Below are 12,695 nucleotides of genomic sequence, written 5' to 3'. Positions count from 1 at the left end.
ATCTTCTAAACCAGGTACCGTTTTTACTTATTCCACCAAAAATGCTTCGCAGTATTTTTCTCTCAAAACTAGCTATCATATTTTCATCTCCACGGGTCATTGTCCAGGTCTCACATGCGTATGTAAGCACTGATCGTATAAGACATTTATAGAGTAACACTTTTGTTTTTCTTTTTATTAGGCTTGACTTAAGATATTTTCTTAGGCCATAAAAACACTTATTGGCCATCGTGATTCTCGTGTGTATTTCTTGTGTAGTGTCATTTTTGTTGCTAATCTTAGACCCCAAATAGGTAAAGCTATCAACGGCTTCGAATTTGTATGCTCCAATTTCAAACTGTGTTTCTTCATAGCCAGCTTTTGTGCAGGGCATATATTTAGTTTTATTTTCATTGATTCTTAATCCCATCTTAATGGCTTCCTTCTCCAGACATAAAAAGGATTGTGTTAATGCTGTCTGCGTTTTAGCGATAATATCTAAATCATCAGCAAAAGTCAATATTTGAACTGATTTGTTGAAGATATTTCCTCGGGTGTTGATGTTTGAGTCCCTCACTATTTTTTCTAATGCTAGATTAAAGAGGAGACATGCCAAGGCATCTCCCTGTTGTACACCATTTTTAATTTCTATTGGATGGGAAAGACTATTCTGTAACAGAACCTATAATTATTTTAAAATTAATTATAAATTTTGCAAGCCTGCCACAACTGTTTAGGAAACAAAGCTGAACTTTGCACAGTATTATAAAGCTTCAGAATAAGTTCCAATTCACAAATTAATTTATAATAAAAAAAATTATGCACTTTCTGCAGTTAATAGTTTCCTTTTTAAATGTGACTTTTCTGTTAGTTGTTTCAAAATGTCATTCTTTTAAAACTATCAAAAGGAATCATTTCTTACTGAATCTGAAAATTCAATATCCTGCTTATAAAATTGTAATAAGATAAATATTTTAAAGGCAAAGCTTAATATTATTAATCCAAGTTTTTTATTCATTTCAAATGCAAATAAATATTTAAAACAAGTTAATTTGTGAACAACCCCTCAAAACACCATTTTTTTAAAAAAAATCTGTTTAAAAATTTGTAAATTGAAATAAGAAAATTTTAAATAAACTATACAAAAAACTCAGATCAATAAAATTAAATTAAGATCAATTAAAATCTTAAAAAATAACATTCATCATAAGATTTAGTGTTATTAATAATGTTAAAAGCTATTGTACTTCCTTTCAGTTATGATTTTATTTTATTCCATTAATTTAAAAATTAAATAAGTATATGCAAGCTCAGCACAACAATTCTATTTGTAATAGTGAATTGTTATTATAATGGACTATTACAATGTTTACATACACATATAATGTAGAAATAAATTAGTATTCTTTTACTCATAGAAAAAAAATACTGAAACAAAATGTTAAAAATTTCTTTTACAAACTTTAAAAGAAACATTATTAAATCTAATCACACATTAAAGTATATGCAACGCATCCGAGACAACATTATTGGACATTAATAGTATTTTATAAGGTAACATTACTAAGTATACAGAACAAAAAAAAAAATACTTGTTATACAGAAAGGCATTTACAAAAACTATTTATTACTGAACTTATTTCAAATAATTTAGTTGAAGAAGTTACAGGTAATTTTTCACAAAAATTTTAATTAAAATTTCACCTGGCTTAATTTTTTTATACTTAGAAATCCATCAACAAATGAAATCCTTGCCTTTTCAACCAATCGATTAAGATTTTAATTGATATAAAGTAACTAAGATTGCGTCATTTCAATTAGTACCTACCTTGCACACTTCAGTTAATTTTAGAGTCATTTGTGGGAGTAAAGTTCCTAAGTATGGAATGACACCTTCTTGCAACATTGAAAAAGTTCTCATAATAGCTGAAAGAACAAATTGCAAATATTTATTCAAACATAAGGCTCACCATCTGCAAATTCATAATATTTTTTGATGATAGAATAATTTTATTTAATATACAAAAACAGTTAACTATTTAATTTATTTCTTGACAAATGTATATATATATATATGAACATTAATATTAAGAACATCAGAAAAAGATCAGTATTAATAGTTACATATTAGGGGTCCACAACCTTTTTGATTAGAGGGCTACTTGCACAGCAGGTAGATTAACAAAGGGCAGCACACATATTTACACGTTATGATAATTTTTACATAAACATCAGTGCTCTAAACAGTTTTCTTTGATCAGTAAACTCAATAACATGTTTGCAGAAAATTATTTAACTTTAATCATTTGAATTCCCTTGAATACAAATAGCGAAGTAGAATTTCAAATTCTCGTGAATACGAAACGAGATATTGATTTCAAAAACATGTAAATACAAATTGCAATATTCGATTTTTAACTCATGTGAATACAAATAGTGATGTGAGATTTTCAAATCGCGTGAATACAACTCACAATGAGTAACTTTTAAATCAGGTAAATATGAAATTGATGTTTGATATTAAAATCACGTGAATATGAATTGCAATATTAGTGAATTCCGGCGTAGTTTAAAAAATTAAAAACGATGAAAATCAGACAAACAAAAAAACAAAAGAAAATCAAAATTACGGAAGAGTCGTGCCTATGAAAACGCCTCGTTAACGCGAATTAGCGAAGGTTTTAAAATTTAGATTTTAGAACATTATTCTTACTTTTTATTTTAGATTCTAGAACTTAATTCTTACTTTAAATTTTAGATTCTAGAACTTAATTCTTACTTTAAATTTTAGATTGTAATAAGAATTAATCTTAAATTGTAGAATAATTTTTACTTTAAATTTTAGATTGCAGTGAAAATTTTGTCGGATTATAAGTTCTGATTCGCCAAAGACCACAAATCCATGGTCTTCAGAAACGGGGAATAGCGTGAAAAAAATCACCTGCCTTGCTCCTAGCTTCTAGATCTGAAGGGATGATACAAAAAACCAGGAATTCCGGGGTACACCCGGAATACAATCACTATCGTAAACTATATCAGTAATTTCAAACAAATTTAACCGGAATTTTATATGAAGTGTTTCCTTTTGCACCATAAAAAATATCTATTTTGTCTTATTATCTATTTGTTTATTATTTAAAAAAAAATCTGTATCAGCGAGCATATTAAATGAGTAGTCTCACAAAACCAATGTTTTGATATTAACACAAAAGCAGGCATTTCCTTAATTTTAATCAAGGCATTTAAAGTTTTAATTGCAATAATTTTGTTGGCAAATTAAGCTACAGAAATTAAAATATGTTACCTTTCATAATATATTCATTTTCTGATGAGCCTTTATGTTCCATAGCAGCATAGAGATTTTTTAAAAGAAGTTCTGCCAAGGGCTGTATTTCCGCAGCACTGAAACTATAGAAGCAGACCATTTTACAAAACAGGATTTAACTTCTAATTTATTATGTGACATAAAAATGTAAGGCAACTTTATTCGGTTCATAAATAGCTGCCAATACAACAAGGATAAAATTCCAGTAGATTTTATGGTATAGTAAAAAATTTACGTAACTGTAATACAATAAATGCACTGTAAAAATACATTTTAGGTACTTCCTATTATCGACAAGTAAAATATAAAAAAGTGCACTACTCTAATAAGTAGAAATACAAAGATAACAAATATTTTTAAATATGGAATAACTAAATGGAATAAATTTTAAATTAAAATTTAAATTAATCTTAATTTTTTGATTTAAGAATATTTTTTATATAACTTAAAAATAGAAAGAATATTATTTAAAGTAGAAAAATTTTTGTTAAAAAAATGGAGACAAGCTAATTACACAATAATGAAATAGCATTTATTTTTTACATTAATAATCATTTCATTATCTAGTAACGTTATTACTTATTTTATAGTAAAGCAAGTAATAAGTAAAAAATCTATTTTGAAAGTGAGTATCACAATTTCAGGTAGGTAGGTACTTTATATACGTCACACTAAAGCTGCACAATGGGCTATTGGCGACGGTCTGGGAAACATCCCTGAGGTTGATCCGAAGACATGTCGTCGCACTTTTGATCTTCTGCAGAGGGGATGGCTCCTCTGCTTTGGTAGTCTGATGATGTGCGTATGAAGTCCAGCATTTTGAGGTAAAACAGTTTAACGAGGACCGACGCCACGCACCCTAGGCAGATCAAAGTGGTCACCCACCCGCTTACTGACCGCAGCCAGTGATGCTTGACTTCGATGTTCTACTGGGAACCGTGTCTTTACGATCAGACACTGAGGTACTATCGCAATTTTAGAGAACTTTCTGAAATAAATATGTATATTTTTTAATGGTGGGGTCTATTTCTCATTGGCCTCAGAAATGCCAGAATTTCTACTCTCTTATCGTTACCCAGTGGGCACCTGTGGCTAAGCCATGGCAGTGGAGTAGCGTCGCCCACGTCACACAACCCATTCATAGGCAGGTTACATTCACACAGAAGAAAGGAAATAGAACACAGAGAAAGTTACACCTCTGCCTACGGTGGGATTCGAAATCAAAACCCCATAGTCCAGTACACTAACTACTAGACCAGTGATTGGCTAAATAAAAATAAAAATCAAGACAGTTAAGCCCTTTCCTTTCAAAATCTTAACTATATTGATGAATATATGGTACTTTTTTATTAATAAGAAGGATATACTTACTAAGAGGCTCCACCATCAGCTTTCATGGTGAAAACTCGCTCGATAGCATGTGCACTGTACGTATGGACAACGGTGCTCTTTGCATTAAGAAGATTCACTATGTTAGGCAGAGTACTTAGAACCACTTCCTTGGGAAGCTGCAATTTTAAAAGCAATGTATAATATACTTGTTTTGTGGTTTTATTTAAAGACACTAAGATGCCAATCATTAGATATACCCCCTTTAGTCATAGTACTATGCATAATAGGATTAAAATGCAAAATAACATTAAGCTGATAAGTTATACAGGGTAATTCAAAATGAATATAGCGATTACAAACGGCTATTAATTCTTAATGAAATAGAATTTATCGATAAAATTTACACAGAATATAGAAGGAACTTAAAACTTTTGTATTACATGTGTCACAGGTTTTCTATGCGACTTCCTTTGACCACATAGACAAGGGGGTAGCCCATTTCACGCCATACATTCTGAAGCATTTGTGCTGTGGCCAAAGCAAGTGTATTACAAATGCGTTCTTTGACTTTTGAAATTCTTTTGGGTTAGAGTCGAGATGGCTCAGGGGGTAGAGCGTTCGCCTTTCAATGCGGCGAACCGGGTTTGAAACCCAGTCGATACAAATCCCGCATCCGGCTCGCGCCGATCACAGTGTTGGCGCGAAGTATCCTCAGTGGTAGACGGATCATGGCTTAGAGTCCCTTTGCCATCAGACTAATCGTGGAAGATTCTCGCTGTCTTCCTCTCCATGTAACGCAAATGTGGGTTAGTTCCATCAAAAAAAGTCCTTCACGAAGGCACATTTCTTCCAATACTTAATCCAAGAACTCCCTTGTCTTCTGGATTGGGTTCAAAATTACAAGGATATGACGTGGAACATTAGCAGTCGTAAACCCAAAAATTCGGTCGGCTGTTCATTGACAGTTGTTTTAGCCTTTCCAATATATTCAATATTCAACATTTTCAAAACATATCTTCAAAAAAATTTTTTAAAAGGAATTTAATTTTAATTTGTTTTGGCACCATACTCTAACAATAAATCTGTTAATAATTATCTTATTATAATTTCAAAATTTGGTATAGTTGTTAAATGTTGTTATTTCCATCATAAATAATAAAAGAAAATGGCATACATTAATTAACAGCTGAGGCACGAAACTGTTCTATTGTTTCACTGAAATTTGACGAGGACTGTCGTAAAATAGTCATTAGTGGCCCCCAGCAATCAAAGTAATCTTTGCTGTTTCGATTTGGTGTTTTGGTCTATTTTTATTTATCACTAAATAGTATATTTCATCCTAACTGTGAAAATGACACATTCTGCATATTATAATCTATTGTATTATAGCTATTTTTGTGTGTATTATAGGCATTTTTACTTAAATTCACTTTAGTTAAAAAGCATGCTTGCAAAAAGCATCCAAACTGTCTTGACCAAACTATTGGGGCCATATTTTTTAGATAGCAACTACCCCCCACATTTTGGGAGTCAGAAATCAGAATTTGTTTAAAAGAAATGTTTATTCAGAAAAAGTAAGTTTTTGTGTCTGATTTCGAACTTAAAATATCGTTTGCACTAACAAATTAGCATAATTTAGGTCACCTCTTTGAACTATTTAAGAACGAGTCCTTGAACAAGGAGATCCGATCAAAAGTTACATAGAAATGTCCTTTTTTTGGTGCACTGTACAAAGCAGGAAGTTACATCCCTTCTAAAATATATTTAAACAGCAACATTATTCAAAGTAAGTTAAAGTAACTTACTTTAGTTCTAAATATTAAGTAGTATTTAATGGAATCTGCTTTCAACACCGGAAATTCATCAACTGAAAGAATAAAATATGAGTTACACAAAAAAATCTTTAACTGGTTTTTAAAAATAACATACATTTTAAAAAAACAGCTGATCTTTTGAAGTAATTTTATTCTAAAATTCTAAATGTAAAAAGGAAATAGCGAAAAAATTTACAAAAGATACTCTTTTGAACTAAAAAATGAATATGAGATTAACTGTACTGAGCAATTTGTTTCATTGCCTGGTTAAAGTATAAATCAGTTGGTTAAAGTATAAATCATAAAATTTTAAATTCTAATTTTCAATTTCAAATTTAAATTTAAAATTCTTTTATTTGCCAAAATTATTCTAAGAGAACAGAAATAAGAAAAACTGTATGGAGAATTTCTTAAACTTTTATTTTAAGATTAGAACTTTCAAAAAGGAGATTTTCAAAATTAACTCATTCTTTGTGCTCGAGATATTTTATGTAAAAATTGTATTTTATGAAAGAATTTTTTTTTAAAATTTATTTCATTTTGACATAAAAATGCAGCAAAGCTAAGACTCAACTTATCTCTTTACTTGTCAATTTTCTTACCAGTGACATTTATTTTATCATCTTAATCAATCTTTGGTTAATTAAATGTCATTTAAAAAACAACAAAACATTATTGTAAAAGTAACACTTTACAAACAATACAAAACCAAATTTCTTTATATTTCCAGGGTAAAATTTATAAACATTTTACAGAATTTTGTACTAAAAATAAAAGCGATCGCAATTAAAAAATGTACACATGTTAAAAAATCATCGACAATGTACAATAAATGCTGAAAATCCTTAATTTTTTCCATTTAAATTAATACACTGTTCTGCATATTAAAATTTGTTCAATATATACAGTTACTTGATTTAAAAAAAATACTTCTTTAATTTGAAAGATGGAAATAAAATTGTTAATTTTAAATACTTATTGAAATAGCACACATAACAAGAAAAATTAATAAGAACACTATAATTTTTAATAAGATAATGATTGGTTAGGAAAAATTCTTTTAATGCCTAATGAATAACATATTAAAACGCAGTATTAAATTGCTTGTAATTATTATTAATTTATAATACTCCACGAATTTCTAGAGTATATTTTGAACTTCCCCAAGAATTCCAGTGGTCTTTTGAAATTCCTCGAGAATTGCAGGTTCCAATCTAGACCTATTCAGAAAATAAGATATCTGCATATATAGCAAAATCAAAAAAAATTTCAAATAAAGACTGTTCATTGAAAAAGGCTTGGGTGATTTAACTTATGCCTAAATGCAGACCTGTTTTGGAGCTAAAAGTTTTTCAAAATCCAAAGTTTTAGAAGTTATTTCTTGCAGTGCACATTGTTGCATTGCAGACACGGCCACTAATATCTGCAGGAGTGTAATTAAGTAGCATTGTAGAAGTCATGCAGAATAATGCAGTAAAGAAAATCATCAGCTGACAAAAGCATAAGCAGAGTTTAGGTATTCAAATGAATTTACTTTCAAAATATGCGTTTACTAATACTTCCTTTTCCATGGTTTCATCTGATTTATTGCAATCACTCACTGAATTCTGCATGGAGGGAAATTCATTGCTATAAAAAAATAGTTTTTAACAGAATGCCAAAAATGCATTGATTGTAGCAGATTTGATCATTCACTCATGAAAAAATTGCGACTATTTTACGAAAAAGGCGGCTTTTCTAATAAAATAGTGACCTTACCTTAAAAAAAGGGACTCTAAGTAACCCTCTGCGATTACTGTTATCATTCCTGATTGAAAACATTTGGTTCAAAAGTATACAAATATGAAAAAACATTTGGCGTGTTTCAAGCACTTCAAAAATAGACAACCATTTTCAAGACTTGCCAGGCATGAATGTAACGAAACAAAAAATGAATTAACATAAAAATTGTAAAGTTGCCACCGAAAAATGGAAAAATAAAGGCGAGAAATGAAACTAAAAAAACCACAGAAGTCGAGAGAGAAAAAAAGATGAAGGTCGGAAGGTATGTAACAGGTACCAAATATACCAATATGAGTATATATATTAATATAATTGATAGTGAAATAATCAAAAGAAACTGAAGCCGTATGGTATTACCTGATAAGAAATTTCATTTGCATCAAAAATAAATATGAAATATCAGTTGACAAGATTCAAAAAGAGATACTCATTTTCAGTTATTTAATTACCGACATCGTTATTCTAACATAAAACAAGCATATCAAGTGTAAAATAGCATGAAACTCTAACTAAACTTCAAGTTAAACAACAAATAGTTGGAAGAAAATAACACACATTATTTCCTTATTAGATATATATATACCCAGTGGCAGAGTTTTTACTAGTTTTCTGCAACAATTCTCTCTAGTACTTATATCTTTCTGAGAGACATTTTTAATAGCAGCAAATATATATGTTACTGATTTAAAATGACAGAAGTGCTTCCTGTTTTTCAAAAAAAAAGCTTTCATGCATAAAACAGAACAGCATATATTTTTCAAAATTATAAATGCAAGAATTTTTTTTTTAAATCTAAAGATAAAACGATACATATTCTAATAATACTGGAGATATTCCTGGTCTAAAAAAGTATTGTATAGTTAACCTTTTTTAAATTTTTTCTATTTGGAAATTACTCTTTTATAAAATTAATCTGAAATTCTAGTGAAAGTCAACCATTGCAGAATTTTTTTATTCTCAAAAGGAAGTAGAAAAAAAATCATGCACATTTTTTCCCATCTCCGATATGCGAGAAAGGCATTTTTTGAATATAATTCTGCAGAAAGGGGGGGAAGTTATAAAGAAAAAATATATATTTGGAAAAACCCAAACTTCTTAGCTTCCCAAATAAAAAATCTTTCTACAGGAACTCTGTAATATTCTTCCAACAATTTTGTTCTGGCGAGACAACACTGTCTCCACGATTCTGCCAAAAGGGTATATATACTTTCAGCATATCCTCCTACTGATTTTTTTTATCTAAATCGGGAGTTCAAGTAGTATACTTGCCTAAAAATTGTGCCTTTCTTATTCAACCAATGAATAATGGAATATTAAATTCTTTAAAATGTAAGCATAAAAAAGACTTTTTGTGGAAAATGCTGTGTTCTATCAATCAGAGCAAAAGTATAATTGAATTCCTAAAGGAGTTTGACACAAAGGTTGTCCTTTATTGTGCTGCAAATGCATGGAACAATATTACTCTTGAAAATTTGCGACAAAAGAATTATTCCATAAATCAAGAATTTTTTATACTGTGTGTTCAATGAAAATATCAGAAGCTAGGATGATTTTCGATGCTCAAACAATTTTCCGAGAGAAATGGATCTATTTTTTTATTTTTATTTTTGACTGTGGAAAAAAAAAAGAGGTTAACTGTTGTATATTTAAAATGTTAAAAATAAAGTTATTTCGGTATTGCAGCAAGTTTAAGAATAGTGTAAAAAAATTTTTCAGGTAAGATAATTTATTGTATTTACAGTCTATAAAATTTATAATTCAAGCTACTAAAATCCTAAAAACACAAGATATACGCAGATACTTACCACCAGGAGATTGTAGCATAGGTAGTATCTGACTATTGAAAAATTCAGTAATATTTACAAGGTCATTAGTTTGAGTAATTCCATGCTGAAAAGACAAAAATGAATCAACAAATCTACTTGAAAATAATCTCTCAATATTCTACTAAACAAATTACTTTAATCTAAAACTAATGTTAAGTAAAGTTTCCGAATAAATCTAAAAATTATATCTTTTCATGACATCAGAAAGTTCTAAATTTGAAATAGTTATAGAGTTGTATTGAAATTTCTACGGTCTCTTATCCTTATTTGAAGCGGGAGAAGAAATTTATTTTCCTCATTCCCTGCAGTGAGAGGGCTTAAAATGATACGAGACCATTCGCTAATTAAACATTTACAATCTTCCCAGTTATAAAACTTAACTCTTAAAAAATTTCAATTTCCTTGTCAAATAGAAAAAAGATATTTGCTGATAATTAAGGTCATAACAAATATTCGGCCCTTTTGCCGAATATTTGGTGAAGTTTTATTGAGGAAAATTTTTAATCAATTTAATAAAGAATAATCTTAAATCGTATCTTTTACTATACGTTACTAGAAATAATTTTTACAAATATTTGTTAAGTTCTAATACTTGCTCATTTATGTTCAGAAAGACAAATGGAAAAGAGAATTGAATCTAGATTACATTAAACTGAGCCATGAGTTTTTTAATGCTCATTTTTTTCTCTTTTTAAAATTATATACAGGCAAGTAAATTTCATCATTTTTTTCAACACTTTATATTTTAAAATTGACAACTCTTTTTCCCCTTTTTCTTTAATTTTCTGTTTTGACTAATATGAAGCACATTAACAGAGCGTTTCTAATAGACTTTATTCTTTTATTGTCACTTTTTTCTTGTATGGTAAAACAAATAACTAGTCACATACAATCATGTGATTTTCAACCTTAAAATTATAATTCAGAACTAAGGACAAATTTTTCTCTTTTCATTAACTTTTCTTTTCATCAGCGGTTTTATTATGACAGCATTTTTTAAAGAACGTTTCTAATGAACATTATTCTTTTATGGTCACCTTTTTTCTAAAAATACAGCAATGTGAGGAGAAAAAATTAGATTTTCAGAGATAAATCTATTGTTTAAAAATTAAGAACGATTTTTGTTCTGGTTTCTTTCTAGCTTCTTCTTTTTCAAAAAACTCATGTTTTAATTGACATTTTAATTATGACACAGCAATTGAGAGGGTCAGTTTCATTATATAAACCTCATTTAAGATCAATTTTAACATATGCTTGTAAAACCTGGATCATATCTTGCACGGATGAGGCTACGTTGGGTACCTTTGAGAGAAAGGTCTTGAGAAGTATTTTCGGAGAAATCCAAAAAAATTGTTTGTGGCTTAGAAGATCAAATCTAGAGCTTTATCGCTCATATAATGAACCTGACATTACTAACTATATTAAACGACAAAGAATAAAATGGGCAGGCCAAGTCATTAGAATGGACAAAGACTGTACCACAAAAAGAGTTTTCAATGCCAGACCAGTTGGCACACGAAAAAGAGGTACGCCGAATTTGAGATGGATGGATGACCTAGAAAAAGACCTTATGGTTTTAAAAACTAAAAACTGGAAAACACTAGCAGGAAAAAGGCTAGCCAGGAAAAAACTTCTTGAGAAGGCCAAGGCTTTCCCTGGGCTGCCGAGCCATTGATGAATTAAGAGGGTCCTATAAAATTTCATAAAACAAGATTATATACAAAAGTAAATTTTAAAACTTAACATCTCAGTTTTCAATAAAAACTAATAGGAATATTCTTAATTACCATGTCATAGTAAAAACATCATTAAAAAAAGTTTTTTGCAAAATAAAAAGCCAAATAGAAACCGTTCATTTTTAAATGAATCATTCTTAATTTTTAAATTAAACAAAACAAAAATCCTTCTTAATTTTTAAATGAGAGATTTAATGCAAAAAATCTCAATTTAACTTTTTCACATTTCCGTATTTTTAGAAAAAAATAACTGTAAAAGAGTAAAGTTTATTAGAGACGCTCTTTAAAAAATGCTGTCATAATGAAAACGCTGATTTTAAAAAAAAAAGTTGAAGAGAAACAGAAAAAAAAAATTCTTAGTTCTGAAATATAATTGTAACGTTGAGAAACAGAAAAAAAAAATTTCTTAGTTCTGAAATATAATTGTAACGTTGAGAATCACAGTTTTCTATCTTACCGGTTATCTGTCTTACTGTACACGAAAAAAGTGACAAAAGAATAAAGTTTACTAAAAACGCTCCAGTCAAATGCTGAGCTATAGTTATTAAGGAAAAAGAAGCAAAAATAAAACAAATAATTCATTTTTAAAACATAAAGTGTTGAAAAAACAAGATTGTCTTGCCTGAACATAAGATTAAAAAATAATAAAAAAAATCCCCAATACTAAACTTGTGGTTCAGTATAAAGTAATCTAGTTTCAATTCTTCAAATTTCATTTTTGTCTTTCAGAACATAAATTAAAAAGTTTTAGAGCTTAACAAACACATGTAAAAGCAACTTTTAATAATGTATAGTAAAAAATAAGATTTCGGATTATTTTTTATTAAATCTATTCAAATTTCCATCCTCCAAAAATATAACTTTTTGAAAAATACTTTTCAAAATGACACTTAACAAGAAT

General features: G+C 29.0%; 1 protein-coding gene across 1 annotated transcript in view; it reads right to left on the bottom strand.

Annotated features, from left to right (window-relative positions):
- The window catches only part of LOC107447405 (chromosome segregation 1), a 77,082-nt gene that overhangs the window by 19,396 nt on the left and 44,991 nt on the right, over window positions 1–12,695 (bottom strand). The window contains exons 14-18 of the mRNA XM_071180538.1: window positions 10,038–10,122; window positions 6,442–6,503; window positions 4,676–4,812; window positions 3,284–3,387; window positions 1,808–1,905 (exon numbers count right to left, since the gene is read on the bottom strand). Of these exons, the coding sequence (XP_071036639.1) occupies window positions 1,808–1,905; window positions 3,284–3,387; window positions 4,676–4,812; window positions 6,442–6,503; window positions 10,038–10,122 (486 nt within the window). The remainder of the gene's footprint in view (window positions 1–1,807; window positions 1,906–3,283; window positions 3,388–4,675; window positions 4,813–6,441; window positions 6,504–10,037; window positions 10,123–12,695) is intronic.

The sequence above is a fragment of the Parasteatoda tepidariorum genome, chromosome 4 (genome assembly GCF_043381705.1).
Source record: "Parasteatoda tepidariorum isolate YZ-2023 chromosome 4, CAS_Ptep_4.0, whole genome shotgun sequence".
Lineage (NCBI taxonomy): Eukaryota > Metazoa > Arthropoda > Arachnida > Araneae > Theridiidae > Parasteatoda > Parasteatoda tepidariorum.
The sequence above is the reverse complement of the archived record's forward strand: the minus strand, read 5'-3'. Positions and strand labels throughout refer to the sequence as shown.